At 43.0% G+C, this 24,476-nt stretch overlaps 2 protein-coding genes across 5 annotated transcripts in view; one reads left to right on the forward strand and one right to left on the reverse strand.

Moving 5' to 3' along the window:
- Positions 1-798, forward strand: part of ATP6V1C2 (ATPase H+ transporting V1 subunit C2) — a 64,654-nt gene extending 63,856 nt beyond the window's left edge. For 2 of the 3 annotated variants that reach the window (XM_032652550.1, XM_032652549.1), the window contains one exon: positions 218-798. In XM_032652550.1, coding sequence (XP_032508441.1) covers positions 218-307 — 90 coding nt within the window. In that variant the 3' untranslated portion in view covers positions 308-798. The remainder of the gene's footprint in view (positions 1-217) is intronic. The other variant, XM_032652548.1, reaches the window with a different exon arrangement.
- Positions 437-23,858, reverse strand: PDIA6 (protein disulfide isomerase family A member 6). Of its 2 annotated transcripts, none has more exons than XR_004352748.1 (13): positions 23,719-23,858; positions 18,177-18,318; positions 14,848-14,905; positions 14,270-14,396; positions 11,073-11,179; positions 9,253-9,383; positions 8,741-8,855; positions 8,069-8,209; positions 7,220-7,304; positions 7,025-7,097; positions 2,534-5,892; positions 2,031-2,127; positions 437-1,429 (listed from the first exon to the last, which is right to left on the reverse strand). XR_004352748.1 is itself a non-coding variant. In XM_032652544.1 (13 exons), the coding sequence occupies exons 1-13, from the start codon at positions 23,735-23,737 to the stop codon at positions 1,361-1,363; spliced, it is 1,323 nt and encodes a 440-aa protein (XP_032508435.1). In that variant the 5' UTR covers positions 23,738-23,858; the 3' UTR covers positions 437-1,360. The 2 variants fall into 2 exon arrangements, 1 of the variants encoding a protein (XP_032508435.1); XM_032652544.1 differs by having other exon boundaries at positions 5,734-5,892.
- Between the last annotated feature and the right edge of the window lie 618 nt (positions 23,859-24,476).

The raw sequence follows: 24,476 nt of genomic DNA on the forward strand, positions 1-24,476 counted from the left end.
CTCCACGTGGGAGGTACTTTCCAAAAGTGGTACCTGCCAGACTGTTAGGAAAATCTACACTTCACAAATGTGAAAGTTTAACAAGAGGCTGTGTGTGTGTTTGGGGTAGGGGGCGGACTGTGGGGCAGAAAATACAGTCAATACCTAGAGAGCTTTCCTCAAACAGAAAAGTAAGAAACGAGTTTATGCACTTAGAACGTGACCATGTCTTTTGCAGGCATCCGTGGAGATCCCTGGATTGCAACTCAGCAACCAAGACTACTTTCCTTATGTCTATTTCCACATCGACCTTGGTCTTCTTGACTAGAAAGATGAGCCGGCACCGCTAAACTTGCATATTTGTGCAAATTACCACAGACACTTCTTTCCTTTAGCCAGAGAAGAGTTTAAGTATCCTACAGAATTTAAATTTTTAGAGAAATATTGCTCACAAAAATTAGTTACAGTTGTATTTATTTTTTTTAAGTTACAATAAAGAAATGTTCTCAATCCTTTGAATTGTCTCTTCATTTACATGCTAACAGAATTCAAAGCTTCACTTTTCTGAATGTTTTACATAAATGGGGACTTCCTATAAACTGCTAACCTGCCGCTTATTTCATGTCTTAAGGGACATTTTGTGAGGGTTTAATAATAGCGTATTAAAAACCGTGGGCTAACTGTATAACCAGCTGTATACCCTAGTAGTCGCTGGTGATGGCCCAAAGACAAGACAGTGGGGGTGGAATGCAGTTCTCACTCGACAAACCATTGTTTTTCATCCTTCTATATAAGCTCGCTTTACGTTTCACACTTACAGTTGAAACTCAGCCTTGCAGGACACGTGTAAAATCTGTGTGGTGGCAGGCATCCAGATGGTGTCATGTGAACCACAGGTTTACAGGGAGGAGAGACATCAAGGTCATCCCTTCATAGTACTAATTTACTGAATTTAGGATGTGGACACTAATTTCATACATGTATTGGCATTGTCCAAAATAGTTTTATTCTTTAATGGAAAAAAGCCATTAATATTCAAAGGAAAGGATCACATTAAAAAACTTGGTATGTAAGAAACAGCCTCTAAGAACATTCAAGCAGCAGTCAGAGGGAGGGAAAAACGCTAAAACAGCCCATCAGTTTTCTTCAAAATATTATTTGACAGAATACAACCCAATTCACCGGCTGTGACAATTCACAGAATTTTTCATTGTTTTCTTGAGACGCAGAAGTTCACTGTTGCAGTGTTTTCAAATGACCAATCAGTGTTACTTCTTGGTTAAAAAGGCCACTGGTAGATCCATCTGATTGGAAAGAACGTTCCTTCACTGCTGGAAAATCCGCTCCCAAGAAAAGAAAACCCGAGTCTGTACGGCACCTCTCATAACTCATCTTTCTCCAGGTCGTCGAGCTCCACGTCACTCAGGTCAATGTCGTCCTCCACGGGAAGCTGTAAAACGGAAAGCCACCATCAGGCCCTGCAGGGTCTACGCGGAACCACAGACAGGGCGACCCTGGAAGTCTGGCATCTCAGTTTACAGAGCACTAAACTTCCAGAGGGGCTCTGGTCACAAGTTTCTCCCCAGTCCAGCTCCTGCTTTTAAGTTTGCCTATTATTATATAGATAGAAAACTAACAGCTATTTAACTGGTCCTTTGGAGGGGGCTGGGCAGAAGTGTACCGGAATAAATGCTAATTTCAAAGCTACAATTTTGTACTTCTCTCAAAGTTAATGAATTCTAGCTTAAATGTTCACTTTACAGGTAACAGGAAAGCAACCTCACTGAAATCTATCTCGGTGTCTCTGTCGCGAATATCCTGTCACGTAGCACCGTGTAATATGGAGGATGGGATGAAGGGTCTTGCGACAAAGAACACCCCGAAAGGCCCGTGAGGTTGATTCTTCAGGTTATGCTCACGGCAAGGCTTAGGTGTGATGCAAAGGTCTTGTTTACAAGTAGCAAAGATGTACAGGGATCGGGAAAGTAAGGGGCTGGACCAAAGCCCCGACAGCAAGTCCTGCTCACACACAGCTCGGTCCCGGGACTCACCTCGCCGTCCTTGCCGTCCCAGGGCTCTCTGGTGCTGATGGCAGGGAAGACCCCACCTCCTACGGGTGCTGTAGATCCACGCCCAAAAGACAGCTCCCTTAGGGGAAAATGAGCAGAGCACGGGTGTTAACGACTGACTGCTGGTGCAGATGAAGAAACAACTTTTCAAAAATAACGATTTCCCTACTCCCTGCTATGTTTGCATAGAGGCATTTCTCACCTCTCTCCGTGGAAAAGCACTTCATGAACAGTATTATCTTTTCAATCAGGGACAACAATGTAATCAGATGACAATATAATGACATTCCTGACTAAGGCCTTGGCAGTAGGTAAAGCCAGGTACTACCAATAATTAAAACAAAATAGCAAACATATCTTGCTAAAATACAACTTAAGTGTGTAAAAACGATCAAAGTTGACCCAGAACATGGTCTAGACCAACACTAACACTTGATTAACAAAATTCCACACTAACTTTAGAAAGGCTTTTTGAAAGATGGTACCTTAAAACTGAAATCCTTTTCTCAGATTTCTAACAGGAAGCAGAACCCACAGGCACCACAGGCCCCCTCAATGATCTATAGGTGATGGTGGCAATTTTCACATATGTCAAGCTTTCAGACAGAAGAGTTGTACCACGAAACAGCGTGTTAGGTTTTGACTTTGGCAGGTATTGATAAACATTTCCCTGGAAGGATGTAGAGGCGATCACCAGACTGTGAGCAAGGCTTCTTTATAAAAGGAGCCTCCAGATATCCTCGGTGAAGGGTGCTTAGAATTAGGAGTTTGGGATTAACATTTACACACCACTATATATAAAATAGATAAACAACAAGGTCCTACTGAAGAGCACAGGGAACTATACGCAATATCTTGTAATAACCTATAACGGAAAAAAGAAATGGAAAAATACATATATAGATAAATACATGCATAACTGAATCACTTCGCTGTACACTTGAAACTAACACATTTGTAAATTAATTATACTTCGATTAAAAAAAAGAATATGGGTAAAAGAAAAACAAACAGGACATCAAGTTTCCTGTATGTGTCTGACAATAGTTACTGTGCATAGTGGGAAAACTGGGTAATTTTATCCATTGCTTTCGGCTACTTGGCATATTTGACAATGTGTATCAGTGGTTCTGAAATTGAGGGCAATTTTTGCCCCCAGCGGACATTTGGCAATGTCTGAAGACATTTTTGATTGTCACAACTCAAAAATCACTGAGTGTGTGTGTGTGTGTGTGTGTGTGTACGCTGCTGGCATCCGGGGGTAGAGGCCAGGGATGCTACTAAACATCCTATAATGCACAAGACAGACAACTACCCGGCCCAGAATGTTGAGAGCGCCCACGCTGAGCAACCTTGATGTACACACACCAGTTACATTCAGAAAACAGGATTATAAATATGTAAAAGCCCACTTCACCACCATTGCATGAACTGTGCTGTATGGGTAGAACAGAGGTATTCAGCGCAATAAGTCAGACCTGTGTCACACGCAGGATACTACCTCCGCCAGAACGGCTCAACTTACTAGGGAAAGGCACAGGACAATCCAGGCTCTGGTTTATGTGGGAAACACAAACCCATGTATGTAATAAAAAGTCAGCAGTTCTGCTTCTTACTAGTTCTGTGTCCTTAATCAGGTTATTTATTATCTCCGGACATCAGCCTCTAGCTTCCTACTTAATAACGTCAGCGGCAAAAGCAAACAGACTAGAGGAAAGATGTCAAACCTTCAAAAAGGAACAAAACCTTGAGGGCAGAGAGTTCAATCATCATTTAAAAAATAACAAAAAAGGTTTTTTAATTGCTCAATTATGCACTTGCCCTCTGGCTCCATCTTCCTTTTAGGCTAAACGCTAACAGATCTCTCTTCTAACTAAGAAAGCCTGGAGAAGCATGGCCACCGCCTTCAAACTGAACGGCCACGAACGCAGATACCGGCTTGGCCAGAAAGTTCGCTTGACATCTTACGGAAAAACGTGAACGAACTTTCTGGCCAAGCCAATATATGACTCAAGCCCTTTTTCACTTCTGGGGGCGTAATGCACAATTATATACTTGCCTTTTCTGGCTGCTACTCCAATAGAACATAACATGACTTTTTTTTTTTTCCACGCCGTGCAGCTTGCAGGACCTCCGTTCCCCAACCAGGGACTGAACCCAGGCCATGGCAGTGAAAGCCCGGAATCTTAACCACTAGACCACCAGGGAACTCCCATAACATGACATTCTTAAGGAAAGATGCAGAAACCACTAATGTCACCTTGGGTTGACCACAGTGTCCAACTGCTGCCCCTACATTTATAAATTGTTAGTTTAGCTTCACTGTTACCATTAACTTCTATGGGCTGTTTGACGACCTGCGTATACGCACTGATGGTTTTTGTCCTTGGTTTTCCAATAGCCACGCAGAACGTGGCAGGTGTGTGGTTTTTCAAGTACGTACACTGGTGCCTCTCGCCACCAAGCAGATGTACCCGCCAGCTCTCTGCCAGGCCCCACCCTGGCCAGCTGGAAGCAGTCGCCTCACTAGTGACATGCTCCGTACAAGTTCAGTCTCCTTAGAAAAGAAGACTCACATGTGGCTAGAAACAAGCATACTGCCACGTTTTGTTTCCTTCCTATTCATTACCGCAGACTTTTCTCCACTGGTAATCTGAGGTTTTCTGTTAACTCCAAGACACAAAGTTTGAGAACCAGTGACCTGTATGATCTCAAGCAAAAGTAACTGTCTCAAGTTTACAACATGCTATTGTTCCTGGAAGCATTTACCTCCTCTATACTTTACGTGAGTGCAGAGGCTTAATCTCAAGGTTACTTACTACTCTCCTATACTCAGAGCTCTAAGGTTTTCTAGATTGGAATTCGCTGTTGGAAAAGGATGAAGCACACTTATGAGTAGTCTTCCTGCCAATGTCCCTGAGGGTAGGGATGCCTTTCCTAACTGAAACTGTTCCAGAGACAAGAAGTCAATCGTTCATTCATAAATATTTACAAGAGCTTATTACCAGCCAGGCTCTACAGTGGTGACTAGGGGTGAAGTTTTGTGTAAAAGATTCAAACTTTGTGGAACTCACAGTTAATAGGGAAGAGGCATTAATCAAATCACCACAAATCTAAGAAAAAGTATGGGTTAACATTCTGTATTTGCCTAAATGACGACTAAGTCAGTTTTAGGATGAGTTGAACAACAGGGCAGCTTAGCAAGCTCTGTAAATTGGTTTTGAGTTTGAGAACCTATCATATTGTTTGCACGTTTTGGAGTCACTTCAGTAAGCGCACTCATTTTCAAATAACTACATTCTAAATCCAGTGCCCAGGGGTAGAAACTCTATCACCTGAAGTCAGGGGTACAAAGCATCCTAGGGTGGGAGTGGGTGAGACGGGACTGCTTGTAGCCCATATGAGACCTTTATGAGAATGAGGACAAGCCCAATGCCAAGTGCACAGAATGGCAAGGTGGCCCGAGAGGAGGAATGTGCTAGTATCACTCACTAAGTAGAAGACTTCCACGGCACAGGAAGACGACTCCAAAGCTCTAGTTTATAAACGTTAATTCTCTGAAATGTGAAATCCAAAACTATTCCATTTATTGCCTAGTCTATATAAATCTAATTTGGAACCAATTACCACAATAGAACCAAACAAAGAGACAAAACAAAAACAACTCAAAGAAGCAAGGAATTACCTGAGAAACTCATTAATGCCTTGCTCACTGAACGATCCCTTCAGAAGAGCAAATTTCATCTTGCGGGCGTTAATAGCTGCCATGGCGGGGTACCCGAACCCTCCAATCCCCAGCGCATTCTCAAGTTCAGACTGGGCTCCGGCTTCTGTCCACAGCCACCTAGAAAAGCAGATTGGTTTTTAGGGCAAAGATCCCTTTTGAGTTAGTCAGAACCTGACTAACAATTAAAGAACAAAAGATTACACATCTTTTGAATGAAATAGGTGAAAAAATAAATGAAAAATTCAAGATTAGTTTTTAAAATAATGTGTTCTAGATGTGCTCTGAAGTAACTACAGTTCCTCTCCTATGTTCCCTAGACCCTAACCCCGGAAGTCCCCCAAACAGACTGGTCTATCTCTAGGACTCTTTTTCCCCTCAGTCCCCAAAATACTGTCCAACAAACCTGATGAATTTTCTCTGTTACCTGAAATCCTACCAACGTCGTTTGGGTTATTAAGCATGTACTTTAGCAGTGTAACAACTTCTTTTTAGAAGTTAAGGATGCGCCATTATTTAATACATACAAAAATGCTCAACCACATCTCTGCCCTTGGGGCCTCCCGGGCTGTCCGGTCCCTGGTCGGGGTAAGATCCCGCATGCCCCGCAGAGAGGCCACAAGAAAAAAAAGGAGAAAACGCTCAAAAAACAAACCAAAAAAAGCTCTTCCCTCCACTCATACAAGGGAGAAGAATAAGGAACTTGGGCACACAGCCTTCTGCAGGCACACAGTAAACACCTGCTGGACTAACGGAGGCGGTGTGAGGCCACTGTGAGAGGGACAGCAGGGACACGTGGTGCCTGGGACAGCAGCGGATACGGACGACATGGAGCAAAAAGATTATTAATACCATGGAAACAGAGACAAGCTTTGTTTTAAACATCTGCCTGCGTCCGGCCCTCACTCAGAGAGGGTACACACCTCTGCTTCTGCTTTCTTTATCTAGCCTTCAAGGCTGTGCTAGAATTGAACTGTCACTAATGGCGTTTTTGCCTGCTAGCCTAGAACCCAACCGCCATCAGAACACGATTCCTCTAAGAAAAAGTGTGCTGGGGTACAAATAAGCGTGTTATAAATAAGAGTCCTGCATGACTTCATTTCCTCCTAGGTGGTCAGTGTTTTTATATCCTAAATAGAAAAACATGCCAAAGTGAGCACAGGAACAGAGCCTATGGAAGACACAGAGGGAGCCGCTTTCGCACAGCGCTGCACTTTCCCACCCGGACGACACTAGAAGTTCGATAACTTACCCCCATATTTTCTTTTTGTATTTGTCTGCCAACTTCAGAAGAACTTCCAAGTAAGAATTTCTGCCTGCAGCTCCTGATGTAAACGGACAAAAAAATTTTAAGGTAAAAATAAAGGAATGGGTAAAATTAATCTGTCAATTAAGCGTTCTCAGAGCGAGGAACACAGCACAACGAATGGAAAGCAGCGCGCCATACCCGTGTCTAGAATATGCGGCAGCACAGCCACGACGCAGAGCTGGTACTCCTCGCACGCCTTCCTGGCGATGTCCTCGCTGAGGATCTGCGGGGCGCAGAAGACAGGGTGTTGGAAGGCCACGTGACACAAAGCCCAGAGGTAAGCTGGCGTGAGCGCCGTCACTCTCGTTAAGAGCAAAGCAACTCAAGAGCTAGATAAGCTTCTTCCCAAGTAACACTTCTGTGTGCGTTACAGAAACACCACGAGACGTTCTGTGAAGACTTCTGCTTTTATCCCTCAGCCATCTATCCTCGGTGGTGCTGAGGCATTTGTATATACACACGGTCAGAATACCTGCACGTAGCCTGGCTACGACATTCAGACGTTTAGACAGATAAAAAAGACACATTTACACGTATCGTATATTTACATGAATTTGAGGCCCTCTGTGCCTGTGTCCCCATATTTAAAATGGAGATTAAAAACAGTATCTACCTCTAAGTGTTCAGAGGAGAAGAAAGTCCACACAGACGCACCAGAACAGTGCTTGTCACATGGTCAGGTGCTCAAAGAACGTTAGCTAGTGTTTTGAGAACGATAAATGGAAGAATGGATTCGTTCTATCTTTAAGACGCTAAGGTACACTTCTGCTCACAGTGCGATTATTTTGGCACTAAAACTTATGACGGGCAGCCATTTTCAGACAAGTTTTCCCCATCTGAAAGTACAAAAACACTCTAAAGAGAGATTTTAAAAGAGAAGAGAAAGAGCTTATTGGAAAAGACAGCAAGCTATTACTGCTTTAATATCCTCTATCATCAGCCTGGAAAAGCTTCCCTTACTACAAGTGATTGAAGAGGTTTAATTACCTCAAGGAGCTCAGGAGGCGGGGCGTTATCAGAAAACAAATCCAGGGCCCGGGAAACGATGTCGGATCTCGTCCGTCCCCCATCATAATCCACAGGAGACTCGCCTTTCTGAAATATCTTGATTGTAGGAAATCCCCTAATCTATTAAAAAATATCAGAGTACAAATCAAATTACCATTTCATAAGAAATAAGATCTTTATGGTTTCTAAAACTACCTTATAGGTAATTTAATGTAACAAAAATATTCCCTGGCCTGCATCGATGTGTAAGGGACAGCACACAGAGGTCTGTTAATCAGGGGGTTTTAACAGTCTCACTGCCAGGCTTAGCCGAATCTTATTCAAACCCTGGATATATACTTAACACAGTCTATGTGCTCTAGAACAAATGAACCAACTTCAAAAGCTGTACGAATAACCTGAGAAAGCTCGGGCTCACATTAAACACAGAGGTAGTGCGATACTGAAAACAAAACAAACAAAACTAAAAAGCCCCCAACAGTCTTGAGTGCCAGATTCACTTGTTACAACAGTAAAACGATTTAATTTCGTCATCACAAAACGGCTAGCCTCCCCCCTCCCACGTCCTTGAGAGCCCAGGAGCACTAGATGGTGTAGCAGGTGAAAACACAGGGCACCTCACAAAGACACCAGCCTCGTAAGCACACGCACCTCGTATCGGCTGGCTAGAACCTGGTTCACGGTGGCGTCCACAGCTGCGAGTTTCACTTTTCCTTTCGTTTGCTCTTTTACCTCTGTAGCTGCCGCAGCCCATTCTGGCTCTAGACTGTAGAAAAATACCTGCGCTTTAAAAGTGTATTTTAACTGTAGGCACAAATACTTTAACTGGTGTGTGCATTTCTGCCCAATCCGGTTAAATCACACTTGGGAAACACTCTGTGTGTAGCTTTACGAAAGGCATGATGCCCCCTTCACATTAACTTCCTGGTCCTTCGTCCACCACGCCCCCCAAATCTGGATGCCGGCTCCCTGTTAATCACTGAAAATATGACAAGAGGAAACACTCGGCCCTAATGCCGATGTTTAACATTCATTCGGAGCCGGAGCTTTTGGGGAGGAGATCCTGGAGGTTACCTATGACCCGATTCAGCTCTTTCAAAGTGAGCCACGTGGACAGACTAAAAGCACCTGACTTAAAAAAGCACCTGGTACAAAGCACTTACTTTTTGCAGTGTCCACACCAAGGAGCATAGAACTCAACCATCCAAACATCTTCACTGTCAAGAACACTCTTATCAAAGGTGTCGTCCGTCAGCTCAATCACGTCCTTCTTACTTGAACTGTCACTTCTACCCTGTCATTTGTGACATTAAACCTTAAGTTACAACTTGGCCCAAACGAACACTAATCCTATTCTAAATATATGTATAACAATGATCATTTCTACAACTTAAAAGTTTTGAGTTCTTCTTTCAACTGAAAACTATTTTACTCAGATTGGGGACATTCCTTAATATTATTCTTTTTACTTGGCAAGCAGTATTTACTTTCAAACAATTAGCAGTACACTCAGTGTAATATGGAACGTGTATCTGAACTCCACCCCCCCTGCTATCTTCATTAAGAGAAACCTCAGCATGGCTCAAAGAACCACCTTAATAACACCATTCTAATTCAGAACAGCGCTGGTTCGTCCCAGGACATCCAGTTAGTACCTCTTCATAAAGTCCCTACCATTTAAGAAAGCTAAAAATAACATTTAATCCTTTTATCTTTTCAAAGAGTTTTCTTCAGTGCTAAACCCACAAAGCAGTCAGAATCGATACAATGCTTTCCGTTGCCTGGGCCAAAAGCCATGGGGGTAGGAAAGACAACTGTGCTCATTAAATGTCTAAGTCTGAAATAAAAGGCAAAATCATGAAATCTCTGGTAAGCTCTGAGTCTGTCTAAAGAAGCTAGTCTCACTGGCCTCCTAAAAGAGTGAAGGGCTGTGTGTACACACGCAGGCAGACCTTGGAGATACTGCGGGTTCGGTTCCTGACCACTGCAATAAAGTGAGCATCGCAATAAAGCAACTCACACGAATGCTTTGGCTTCCTGGTGCACATAAAGGTTATGTTTACACTATGCTGTAGTCTAGTAAGTGTGCACTAGCATTGTATCTAAAAGACAAGGACCATACAGTAATCAGAAAATACTTCAGTGCTGAAAAATGCTAACCCTTATCTGAGCCTTCAGCAAATCATAATCTTTTTGTAATAGTAACACCAAAGATCACCGATCAAGATCACCATAAATATAATGAAAAACTTTGAAATATTGCAAGAATCATCAAAATGCGACAGTGAGCAAATGCTGCTGGAAAAATGTCACCAAGAGGCTTGCTCGACACAAGGTCGCCACAGACCTTCACTCTGTAAAAAGTGCAACACAACGAGGTGTGCCTGTGTGTACCAGGGAGAATTCAATGCCTTTGCGCAAGAACGTAACTACGCCACATTTCACACACGGGAATCTGTAATACCAACCCAGAGAACAGGAATCTTCTTCCCTGTCCATTTATGTAAAGATGCCCAGGGATTTCAGCTTGATTGCCACAGACACGGGCCAGGAGGTCATACAAATTTCATCCACGTTTGCCCAAAGCTGACCTGGAGTAGAGCTGGTCTCCCTCTCTCCACTTTGGAACTACAAACGCCATGGAAGCCAGATTCCCACTCACACAGACTGGGGCTCTTTCTCCCACTGTAGGCCAAACTCTTGTACTTCGGCCCTGGGCCAAGGAAGCCATCTCGGGCCGTGGTTCCTGGCCTGCGGCTGTGGCGGATGCCCTAGGACTGGCTATGGCGACAGTGATTCTGAGGGGCCACGCGAGTAGGCTGGGTGTCTGACTCCCTTTTGGAGGGAGTCATCCTCCTATTACTTTTTAACCAAAAGTCCACCAATTTAAAATATTTTAAGAAGTAATTATCTTCTACGCGGAGTTTACAGTCAGGCTTAAAGATCATGCCACATTAAAAACTGACATTATACACAGCCTTACTTGTTTTCCAGAACTATATCCACCACTCCTGCCCCCAAGGCGGCCCTTTACGAGCTGGCGCAGAGCACCGAGAGCAGCGTCTACGATGGCTTCACCAGTTCTGCCACCTATGGGAAGACAACGGGCCATCAAGTGAGCAGGGGCGGGCGGGCTGGGAGCCTACATCGGATGCTACCTGAAGACGTGAACCTTTACATACCTGTCAGCTTCATCTGATGTTCAAACAGACCTAACACCACGTGTATCTTTAAGACAGCCAGTTTCTTCCAGAATGTATTTCCTGCTAGACTTTACGCTGGGAAAAACTAAATCCTCTTCTTCAGTGTTAGGTTATTAGTGTGAACGAGGACATTCTGTTCACCCATAAATACCATCTACTATTGAGAACAGTTCACAAATGTTTACTGAATGTATAACACGTACACAGATGAAAAAGAAGGTTATCTAGTTAAGAGAGCAGGGGAAATTTCTAAACACAAAGTACCAAATGAGGCAAATGGAAAAACTATTTCTATGAGATAATAAGAAGTAGGATACGAGGGGTCCGAAGCTAAGAAACTGGAAAGCAATCCACTGTTTTCTACCTTGCTTAAAACACTTATTTTGGGCTTTTAGGTTCTGTAGCTGAACTTACTCCTAATACAGGAAGTAACAAGCCCCATATTAAAGATAGTGACAATAGCCTTTGGAAGTTTACCAAAAACTATGTGCTCAAGAAGAAGTTAGGGGACTATTATATGGATAATATATGCCTTGAGACTATCTTCAGAGTTTAAAGGCAAAACTAACAAAATCTTTTTAGAAAGTTTCTTCTTTCTTCTCCTTTCTTAAAAATAGAGTTTTCTAATCAAACTGCCCAGGAAGAGATTAAAAACTTCTGAGAACGCTTCAGACTTGACATTAGAAAGAAAATACACAACAGCAGCATTCGGAGTGTGTTCAGATCATCCTGCACTACATCCTGGCTGAGATTACCAAGTATGTCACTTCCTGAGACAGAAAGGCAAGACCTCAACACAAAACTGCCTTCTGCTCCTTACCTACTGCAGACACCTCCACTTTCTGAACCAGTGCCCCTTCCACCACCAATCTCCACCTGGAAATATACCAAATCAAGAAAAACACTAGGGGGACTTCCCTGGTGGCACAGTGGTTAAGAATCCACCTGCCAATGCAGGGGACACGGGTTTGATCTCTGGTCCAGGAAGATCCCACATGCCATGGAGCAACTAAGCCCATGCGCCGCAACTACTGAGCCTGTGCTCTAAAGCCCACGAGCCACAATTACTGAGCCCACGTGGCACAACTACTGAAGCCCGCAGGCCTAGAGTCCGTGCTCCGTAACAAGAGAAGCCACCGCAATGAGAAGCCTGTGCACCGCAACAAAGAGTAGCCCCCGCTCGCTGCAACTAGAGAAAGCCTGCGCACAGCAACGAAGACCCAACGCAGCCAAATAAATATTTTTTTTAAAGTGAAAATATAAAAAAAAAAAAGAGAGAAAAAAAAAGAAATACACTAGGGAAAAAGACAGAGAGGGTTCTCTCACTCTAGACCAAGGGTGAGCAAACTGTTCCTGCAAAAGACCAAACAGTTATTATTTTCATCTTTGCAGGCCATACTGCTGCAGCTACTCAATTCTGCTGTTTTAGTGTGAAAGTAGGCATAGACCATATGAATGAACAAGTGTGACTGTGTTTTGAAAAACTTCATTTACAAAGACAAGCAGCAGGACAAACGCTAACCCCTGCTCTAAACATTCCATTTTTACAAGTTAGCAAAATGAACAAATTATATTCCAAAGCAGAAAAGCAGGTGGTTAGTCAGAAAACTGATCATCTTATGGAACTTTAGAGCTGGGGAGTCTAGGAGAAATGATGTGTCTAAGGCCTCATCCCCAAGTATTTTGACCCCCATCTCGGTGAGGTACCAACCACACCGACATTTACCAAGTTACATGCTTTACATGTACTATTTCAGTAAAGCTTCCAGTAGCCTAAAACAGATTTTCACATCCCCATTTTACAACCAAGAAGCAGATCCAGAGAGATAAGGTATTCTGTTTAGCCAGCAGTTAAACCCAGGCCAGGCTGTCTTCAAAGCTCATGCTATGGTTTCTCTGCTCCCTTCACATTCCCTTTTCTGAGAATGTTTTCTCAATCCGCTGGATACAATGCAGGACACCAAGTACAGATGAGACAACAGTCACTCTGTTTTTATCGTGATGCTGATTCTCCCCCCCTCCAACCCTGAAAACTTGTTCCTCTCACATAAAGCAAAACCTAAGATTTCAGACTCTAAGTTTAGTCACTTACATGCCCCTTGTAACAAAATCTTTTTTAAAAAAAGATCAAATGAGCCATAATTTAAACTTTAAATACATTACGCCCAATACTTTTATTGGACCCTGGGTATGGCTCAACTTAGCAATTCCGACTGTCTTAAATATGATGCTTTGTGACATCTTAAATAACAGGCGATTCTGTAAAAGAACAGGGAGTCTGAGCCAAGATCCTCTGCCCACTTGCCTCAGTGACTCACAGCAGATACAACTGACCACTGTCTATAAAATGAAGAACTTGTGGGACTTCTTTATTATCAATAGTTTAAAAGATTAAATAATAGCTTTAATATTCAGATACTATACATGTTTACAAGGCATAAAGATTCATGGGCAAAATACTCCATAGTAATAGCAATAGTTTAAACTGACTTCCAAATTACAGGACTCTTCTTTTTCCACGCTGATATGCTAGACCCGCCCCAGTGAAGGGACGAGCAATCAGAGCAAGAAAACACTTGCAGATCTTTTCAAATATTAAGTAATCACAGAAACTTATTAAATATTACTAACTATAAAATATTCAGTAACTAGTATCTTTTAAAAACTGTAACGAAAAAGAGGGAAGCACGAAACATCACTACTCTCCCATTGCTAAGCCCGTGGGCCTAACCTAGTATAAACAGTAATAAAAAACTTTTACCTGTTTGACACATATTAAATCTTTTAGAGCAACCCAGAAGAGGTAGGAATTACTCTATACCATTTGACAGATAAGGAAATTCAGGCACGAAGAGGGTGAGAAACTTGCAGGTAGCAGGGCCAACAGGTTATAGAGTCCCAGGTTCCCTATTTTCTACCTACCTGCTCAAATTAAAATTCCAACCAATGGAATGAAGTAATTAGGAAAAGTCCTTACCCTGATAATCTTCTGGTTGCTTTTTATTAGATCCAAAAATCTTAATGGTAGGAAATCCCTGAACACCATATTGACCTCCCAGGGACTGATGTTTATCTGCGTCAACTGCACCAACTTTTACAACATCCTGTGCAAACATAAAAGAAATATCTATTTTTCTTTCAACCAGAGCAGATTCCACAAGAACCCATCATCTGATGATGTAGACTCAGAGACAAGATAGTAAAGGGCCAGGTTCCATTTGCCAACAGAATCAATGAGAACTTTAGCCTGGGAAACCATTCCTAAATGGAAAGCTGGGCAACATGCAAGTCAGCCTGTGAGGAAACTGTGCAGCTCCCAGAATCAGCACGGCTAAGCATAATTATGCCATTTAACTGGGCAACAGAATTAATAAAAGCAGACGAGATAAAAATTAGAATGTACAGTATCCCTTTGCTCCCTACATAATTTTGGCACCAGAACAAGAGTAGTGGGCTTCAATATGCAAATTATCTTCCTATTGTACATTAAGCCCATTTGCTTAATTAAACTTATTTTAACATACACAGGTGAATGTGGACATCTCAGAAACTCACTTTTAATGCAGTTGCTACTTTCTTCCATTCTGGTGTTAACCTTTGGCAGTGGCCACACCTTTCAGGGGATGAAAACACAAAGGCAACAGTTAAGTCCTTGATTCCCAATTCAAGAAACATTCACCAACAGTCTACTGAGAGACATGCACTGAGGGTGGGGACCTGCAGGGAGAAGAGCACTAAAAAAACATGATCGGTGACCTGAAGGAACTCACTGTCCTGATTTTACTATGATCCTCTTTCATATCATAATAAAAAAGCTTCCAAATTACTGCTGAGTTAAAGTGTATTTAAAGAGTTTAAACAAACACTATCATTCATAACTCTCTCCCTGAGTGGAAACTTTAGTGTTTATCTGGTCAAATATGCCTCTCGTGTGGTCCCAGTTGTATGGCTTAGCGAAGTGCAGGTTCTTGGGCCCCAAGAAACCAGAGTTCCTAGAGAAGGGTTTCAGGAACCTGTATTTTAATAAGTTCTACTAGTGATTCTTAAATCTATTAAGGTTTGATTTAGTCCCTGATCTAGTCCAAACTTTTCATTTTATAGATGAGGCAACTGTTTTAGAGTCTAGATCTCCAGTGCCTAAATCTCAACGTTCTTTGGCTCCCACAAGCAGCTTGTAGAGGTAAAAATGCACATGTAGTTCCAATTTAGTATGGCTAACAAGTGAAAAGCACTTGATACTGCAAGGTGGTGATAAAAGAAAACGAATGAGTGACAGTCACATGAACACAAGAAAGAATAATCTTAATCTTTTAGGTACCAGTACTTGAAAAGAATTATCGTGAAATATAACACACACAGAGAACTCTTTATATATTATATATTATATTATATATAATATAATATATAACATTATATATACAGAAATCTGTTATGTTTAAATCAGTCATCGAGGTTATAGGTAGCTGTATTATTTTCATCATTGTATAATACCCATTGTATGAAGACAGCATAGCTAGTTTATCTATATAGGTGACTTTTTCCTTTTTTAAACAAAGTATATTTTCTTCTAATTAAGTCTCTAAGGATCTAATGAGCCAATGCCACGTGCCAACACCACGATGAGCACTCTTCATACAGGATTTCATTTAATCAGCACAACCACCCTGCAAGCAGGCTTTGTCATTTTCATTTTACAGATGATGAAACAGAGCCTGAGAAGTTAAGAAACCCTCCCAATACCACCCAGTGACAAAGCTGCCTGACAGGTTTCCCTGGCTCCAGATCCCACATTCTTAATCACTATGTAACATCACCTTTCATAGGGGCTTAAGCTTATTCCAATATTTTATTTTATTTATTTATTTTTGGCTGCATTGGTCTTCATTGCTGTGCACGGGCTTTCTCTAGTTACGGCGAGTGGGGGCTGCTCTTCGTTGTGGTGCACCGGCTTCTCACCGAGTGGCCTCTCTTGCTGCGGAGCATAGGCTCCAGGCGTGCAGGCTTCAGTAGCCGTGGTGCACAGGCTTAGTTGCTCCACAGCATGTGGGATCTTCCGGACCAGGGCTCGAACCCGTGTCACCTGTGTTGGCAAGTGGATTCTTAACCACTGCGCCACCAGGGAAGTACAGTCCAATATTTTAAAAGTCAGGATCTTTCAGCAAAACGTCCTGAAATGCTGATCCTACATACTACATATACAGTGTGTTTTCCTATTTAGGTGAGCTACTTAGAAGTCCACAAGTCAAAATTTTACAGGACTTTGTATCTCTTTAATTTCAATTTATACTAATGAAATAAGGACTCAAATCGGAGATTGTCAGAGTATATACCCCCTTCAATTCCAATGTGAAGCAATGTAAAGACAGATCAAAATGCCACAAATATAAATATAGCAACACACCCTGTAACTCAAGCGTTCTTCAACTGGGGTCTAAGAATCCCCAAAGGACTGGTGGATAAAAATTGAGGGGCTCTGTGAACTTTGATGGAGAAAGAAAAAATCCTCTATTTTCATTAACCTGTAATTGAAATTTAGGATTTCCTTCAGTTATAAACATTAACAACATATCATAGTTGGTTAGTACTTGTGACTGTCACAAATAAAAATCAGAGCTATTTTCTTATCACCACTATAGTTGTTGCAGGTATCTTTAAACATCATTTATGTTCACCACTGTTTCAGTATTATGGTAGCTAGCTGTTAGATGTTGGTATTTACGTTCCAGTACATAATCATATCAAGATTTATTTTGCTATTTTAATAATGTTATTCCAACATTTTAGGTTTTCTTTGTGATCCTATAGCCTTTATTTTATACATGTGTATTTGTTGGTTTTTTGTTTTGTTTCCGTTAAAGGTTTTAACTACATAAACAATACTGCATTTTGACTGCACAGATGACCCTTGAATAAGATGGGGGTTAGAAGTGCTGACCCTCTGCAGTGGATAATCTGCATGTAACTTTACAGTCAGCCCTCTGTATCCATGGATTCAACCAACAGTGGATTGTGTAACACTGTAGTACAAATTTGTTGGAAAAAGAAAAAATCCACATGTAAGTGGACTTGGCGCAGTTCACACCTGTGCTGCTCAAGGGTCAGCTGTATGAAACTGGGCGCTATTAATTTCAACGGTAATTACAAGTTTGTTCCCCGCCCCAGAAACAGATGTAAGGCAAGAGAAGAGCTTTTAAATCAAACCAAATTTTCTAATTACATATTTTTGGAAGCAACCCTCTTCAAGAAACAAAATGGAGTCAACCACTGGTTCTTCCCTTTCCTTTGCCCGATATTCTCTCTGCATAAAATCAATTTCCCAGGCTTCCCTGGTGGCGCAGTGGTTGAGAGTCCTCCTGCCGATGCAGGGGACACGAGTTCGTGCCCTGGTCCGGGAAGATCCCACATGCCGCGGAGCGGCTGGGCCCGTGAGCCACGGCCGCTGAGCCTGCGCTCCGCAACGGGAGAGGCCACAACAGCGAGAGGCCCGCGAACCGCAAAAAAAAAAAAAAATTAATTTCTCTTCCATCTTCACCCCACTTACCTCATCATAAAGATGTATCTTCCTAAAATTATACGGGTTTTTTCCTTCCTTCTTTCTTGCAACTATTAGCTACTTCTACCATTTTTTTTGGTCATTGGCTCAATCTCTGCACCCTTTAACAGACTCAATCAACAGTTTCCCTCTCCTCTACCTCTTTTATTTATTTATATTTTGCCGTTATGAGATCTATTCTTATTAGTATTACATGGATGTATCCTCTACCTCTTAAACAATCAGTAAACTAGGTAAACGAGATGGCTGAATAAAATTACATTTTTATGTAGTATTTTTCTTAATTTTATAAAGTACCATAAATAACTGACAACTATTTTATAATACTTACCATGGAGCATAGAATTCTACAAGCCACAAACTATCACTCTGAATAACTTCTCGGTTGAAGTTTGACGGAGTTAATTCGATTACATCATCACTAGACGAATACAGACCATTAACTGCTATAAAGAGGGTACAGCTCATCAGACCTGGAGTAACAACAAAAAGCACACCATCAACATCAAGGTTCACGCTGACAGGAAACCTGGGCCACCAAAGTCCTTTTCAACTGACCAAGGCCCTTCACAGAGGACAGCCTGGGTCAGCTCTCTCCTAACCCCCTTCTCCCCAACTCCCACCCCCAGCCTGGCTGCTGCTGTAGCCCCTGGAATTTGAGACTCCCCTGGTGCAGTGCTGAACAAGGTAACAGACAGCCCACACCCTCACCTCTTGAGCTGCCTTGGGACCAGATTTAAATACTCTTCTTAGTGCTTTTCCTACACTAACACCTTCATTCTGTACAACCACACTCTATGAGGCAGTACTATTGTCACCGTTTTATGGGCAAGGGCACTGGAAAATGGGGAAGTTACATCTAGCTCTGTGACCTTGGATAATCCACATGGTATTTCTTGTGTTATTCAGCTGCAGTATTAGCACGCTATCTTTATTAAAGCTTATTGATGGGAAAAATAATTATTTGCCTCCCCTACTAGACTGTGACTCTCTTAAGGGCAATGACTGTTTAAATATTTTTCTTTCTACTAACACTATCCATGGCACATCATCAGGCACTCACAGTGTTGCAGGATGAGCTCCGAAAGAATGTTCATGTGAACAATCTTATAAAGGAAGGACAGAGAGTCTGTATCATTAATAGCATAGTTTAGCCACACTGTGGACCAAGTGTATTTTTGTTGCTACTCTGGGAACTTACATGCAGATTATAACAATTACATAGAAAAACAAGTTCTGAATATTTTAAAAACCCAAGTTTTCTGAATTGGTAATGTCAGAATTTTACCTCCTTTAAATTTGTCTGTGTATGTATACACAGACACACAACATAAATTATATATGTTATATATGAAATTATATAAAATATATAATTTGCTTTCTAACTGCATTGTCTAATATCTCCAGAATAATGCTAAATAACAGAACGTTTTTTACTTTAATAGGTATATTTTTCCATTTGCTAGCTTTTGGGTTGAAACAGATAAACTTAATGATATTAAAGAAACTTCTATTACTTTCTTTTCAGCATCTATGAAGATGACCATATAATTTCCTTCTTTTAATCTCTTGATGCAAAGAATTATAAGAGACTCACCCGTCTTCTAAGAAAGCATGTGTGTATATGCCATCTTAGTCAGTTTCACATGCTTACTTTGTAAACAGAATTTGGGAGATTTCAAATGGAACTTTTTGAACAACCCAATGGTAAACTTCTTCTGGAATAAGTGTATACTGGTGTTAATTGTTCTACTGCTAAATCCTCCACCTTATACTTACAAGGCACTTTGAATTTTTAAATCACTTTCAAAGCACTTTGAATTTTTAAATCACTTTCAAATGCATTGGATCCACTTGATTTTGCACAGCACTACTAACGAGAACGTGGGAATCATCCCTATTTTGTAAATAAAGAAACAAGGGCAGATAGAGAGCAAGCGGCCCGTCTGTGGTCACACATATAACTGGGAGAGCAGCTCCCTGACTTCTACTTCCAAGCTCTACCCATTAAACCATGTTGTCTTTTTAGTGTTCAAGATAAAAATGTTCAGTATGCCATGGGCATGAATAACAATGACACTGTTTGAGAACACTGCCTTTGAATGATAGACATGATTAGTATTGCAGGAACTTAACTGTGGACCTTACTAAGGGTGATGTGAAGCCACTAAAGGGTTATCATGCAGGGGGTATGATCAGATTTGCTTTCTATAGAGTATTCTGGCTGCAATGTGGACAGTGGATGGAGAATTATCAGGAGAGTGGTTTCACATAAACCAGGGGAAAGACGGAATGAGCAACAGTAACAAAGGCTACTGGGAGGTGAAGTAGGAACGACTGCAAACTGTCCACTGGATATAATGACAGAGAGGTCACTGGGGTCCCGGGCATTTGAGGTACAGTAGTGAAAGTAAGCAGCAGTCAGGCTGCACAGGGCTGGAGAGAGCAGGAGGGGACAAGCTGTGAAAATCACACAATAACTCTTTAAACAAGTTTCTTAGAAAGAGCGGGAGACAGTAAGAAAATGGGGGATAGAAGGAAGCTTTCTTTTTAAAGATGGGAGTGAGCTGAGCACAAAGTGAAGAAATATGTGGAGGGAGAGGCTAAAGTACAGGGAATAATGTAACAAAATGCCTGAATTAGGAGGCTGGGAGGGAACCCAGAGTCGGTGAGGGGGGTAGCTTGCAACCGAAAGATCTCACCTTCCATCTCAAGAGGTGGGAAAGGGTGTGGATGGAGGTCGAGCCAAACAAAGTGAGGCTCCCTTGCTAACTGCTGTGCAACATGGCAGCCGCTGGCCACACGTGGCTGCCCCAAACTGAGGTGTGCTGTAGGTGTAAACAGCACACCAAATCGCAAAGACTTGGTGGGGGAAAAAAGTAAATTATCTCATTAATATTTCTGATATTGATTTTCTCTTGAGGTGATATTTTAGATATACTGGATAAATATATATTAAAATTAATCTCACCTACTTCTTTTTGTCTTTTTAAATGTGGCTACTAGAAAATTTTAAATTACACACAAATTTGGCGTTATATTTCTACTGGATGGTGCTGCAGGAAAGATTACAGAGTTTGACATATTTAATAAAGCAAGTAAATCAAGAACCTAAGCAGAGACAGTCCTAATTCTGAGTAAGCGTGAGAGGAAGACTGGTCTTAGAAAATCCGCTATGGAGATCTACTTTTAGATCTCCATACGTTTAAAGACGTTTATCTTCTTTAAAAAAAAATCTGTATGAATTATTAGTTTTTCAATATACTGAGCTCCTTGTGAAAGTTTCAAAAATGAGAAAACCCAAAAAAAGAAAAACTATCAACAGTCCCACCAGAATGAACTATTAATATTTTGGTGGGTACTCTTAACTAAAATATCTACACTATACAGAGGCCTAAAAATTTATATAAATGTGATCTTACTACATACATTCCCTTCTGTAACCTTTTTTCACTCAAAATAAGTTACATTTTCTACATAAGTAATTATGGATTACCCATTACCCCCCATGTAACCATTTTTAATGGCTGTATCATGTTCCTAATCCACTACTGACATAATTTGATGGTCTCCATTTTTTTTCTGTTAACAGGCCAATGCTAAAAATTCTAACACTGCTTCCCTCCTCAAATAAATATGATTTCTTTAAGAGAAAATCTTACAAGGGGAATGGGGTATGGCTAACATTTTGATATATGTATCTGTCCAAGTACCCTCCAAAAACTGCCAGCTTAACTAAGAATAACGCTTACACAGCACTGTGTACCAGTAGCTCATCTACTCTATGTGGTGTGTATCATCACGCCCATTTTTAGCACAGGACTTGGAGACCAGAAAAGGTAACTTGCCTAAGGCCACATAATTAGAAAGAGTACCTTGCTATGCAACCCCAAATTTTAACCAAAGGACTGGAGCCTACAGGAGTATAACCCCAGGAGCAGCATTCTATGGCCTGTGGCAGGAGAATTGCCTTCTTTCCCTCCTCATGCCAATCAGGGACAGCAATAAACAATGTACTCTCCTCCTCACCCACGTCAAAGGATGAACCATGACTGTTTACCTCAGGAATGGGCCTCCTTTCTGTACAAAGATGGTCATGCCTAATGGCACTCAGTAGAACATGAACTTGAGCTTCCCCCCCCCCAGTAAGGGGGCTGGACTTTTCTTATCTATAAAGTGGCCTGGTTCTCACGGGAGCATTCCCTCCTCATAAATGGCTGTCAGTGGAAATGTCTTGATAAAGGTTCAAGACCTAAGTTCCTTAGAAGGCAGTAAGACCTAGTAGGGTTACAAGGAAATCAAACATGCTACTCAGAGAAGCATTAGAAAAAGTACAAATTCCAACAGCTGAAAAGTAGTCAGCAACTACCCCCACAAAACCCCTCAGCCCACTTAAGATGATAAAGTAGGTCAAGGATGACCAATACTGTTCTGTTTCTAAAACTCACATGGCCATTCCACTCGCTGATAACGAGCACCGACGGGAAACCGGAACACCCAAGGGTCTAGAATCTATGTGAGCAGATGATTTTGCCATCTGTGGCCTCCCATGATTCCTCCAGGGTAGTAAAGGATGTTATAAATCCACGTCACTAACATCTCTGTCCCACACCTGCTAGCAAGAGTACATGGTCCCAAAGCACTCATCCAGAAACCGAGAGGGCGCCTCAAAAGGCTGACTGCATTTATTATAATAATGAATTAATTGTAAGAATCCTACACTCTTTCAGACTGCGATAGTCTGAAGTCACTCGCAGGCAACTGAACAGAAACTAAGTTCTTTCCCCCTCATCTATTCTCTCTACGGTAATATGGCAAATATTTCTAATACGGCAAATATTTCGATCTTGTTTACTCTCTTTAGACACATAAATTCCTTAATCCTGAGAACAATCCTATGGAGTACTAGCCCAGAGTGGTTAAGTAACTAGCTCCCAGCCACACAGCTAGTAGATGCGGGGGTGACGGAGAGGGGGACTCAAACCCTGCTATCTGGATCCACAGTGTTCAGGTATCCACTGTCAGAGCACCTTGGCTGGGACCAAGGGGAGCCCAGGAAGGAACGGGATCCTCAACCACACTACTGTAGTCTCTAAAACTGACATTTACGTAAGTCCAGAAAGTCTGGGTTCAGTTTGGTTGCTAGAAGTGCAACCACATTTAAAGTGCTCTTGCATCGTAAGGCCCGCTTTAGGAAGGATTTATTTCAGGACCGGGTTTTGATAGTTCAGGTTTTTTACAAGTGGGAATTCCATAAAACAGGTGGTGAGGACAACTTTCAGTGTGAGAAGCCCGTGACTCTCCCGCACACACTCGAGGCCCAGAACAAGGTCCCCCTGCTAGGTGGCCCCCCAGTACCCAACCTCGGCCAGGGATCAGCCATAGACGGTCTCTGGGCTCAAAGGCAGCTCCCGGCCTTCGCTCACACCCGGCCCACCCAACACCGCCCCTTCACCGGAGCCCGGCACCGGCCACTCGGCCCCACGCTCGGAGCTGTCCCAGGCGCCCTGGGTTCGAGCCCGGTCTCGGGGCTCCCGCCTCCGGTCGCGCTCGCGCACACGCTCCTCCCGGATGGGAGGAAGTCGCCCCCGCCAAGGGCGCCCTCATCTCCCCACGCGCCCCGCGCTTCTGCCCGAGGGCCCGCGCAGGGGGCTCCGGCCAAGAGCAGCCCCAGTCCCCGGAGCTCCCCCACCGCCCCAGGGGCTTCCCCTACTGCGTCCTCCGCGTGGGCCAGGCCAGCGACCCTCCCCGCCAGCGCGGGCCCGGCCAAGGCCACGCACCCGCTCGCTCCCCCGTCCGCGGCCCGCCATGGGGATTCCCGGTCTCCCAGGCTGCCCCTCCACCCCCCCCAGGACGAAGAGGCCTGCGCCTACCAAGCACCAGGCGAGCCATGCCGAGGTCCGGGGCCAGCGCGTAGTCCAGCCACCGCCTCGTCCAGCCACCGCCTCCCCTCCGCCGTGCCGCGCCCCCGCCGCCTCACGTCCAGTCCTCGGCCCGCGAGGCAAACGCGGGGCGGTGCGGCAGGGGCGGGCCGGAAGACGTCCCCAAGCCGTGGCCGCGGCTTATTGGTCCCGACAGACTTCTCTCATTTGCATAGCCAATGGGAGGCAGCCGGGTAGAGGTTACCGGTTTGGGTTTTGAGGGGGCGGGGCGAGCGACGGAAGGAGGGACTAGCTGGGGGCGGGGCAGGCCAGCCCCTCCATCCCGCGTGTCCCTCACGTACCTACGGTGGCTCCTGGGCTCTCCGTCCTTTTCACTCCGGGAGTACAGTACTTGGTTTACCTCTCGGATCCTTAGGATTCTCTCTTTTCCCGCTTGTTTCTAACGAGACCGTTTCCAACCCTCATTCATCCCTTGTTCCCCCCCACCCCCGACCCTTATCCTCTTTGTCTCTAGGGAAGGTAAGTTTCTTTCGGCCCTCAGTACATCTACGACCTTATCAAATGACATATTAGTTTTTCCTGTGCCCGAACGAGTATTCAGTCGTAAAACATTTGCTAAACACATACTGTATATAACATAATTCAACAAGTATTTATCTTGTTGAATTACTTTAAAAGTTCCCACGACCCGGGCACAAGACTGCAAAGCTTTTCACAGACAGGCACTCAGTTCTCTGTAGAAACCCTGT

The sequence above is a fragment of the Phocoena sinus genome, chromosome 13 (genome assembly GCF_008692025.1).
Source record: "Phocoena sinus isolate mPhoSin1 chromosome 13, mPhoSin1.pri, whole genome shotgun sequence".
Lineage (NCBI taxonomy): Eukaryota > Metazoa > Chordata > Mammalia > Artiodactyla > Phocoenidae > Phocoena > Phocoena sinus.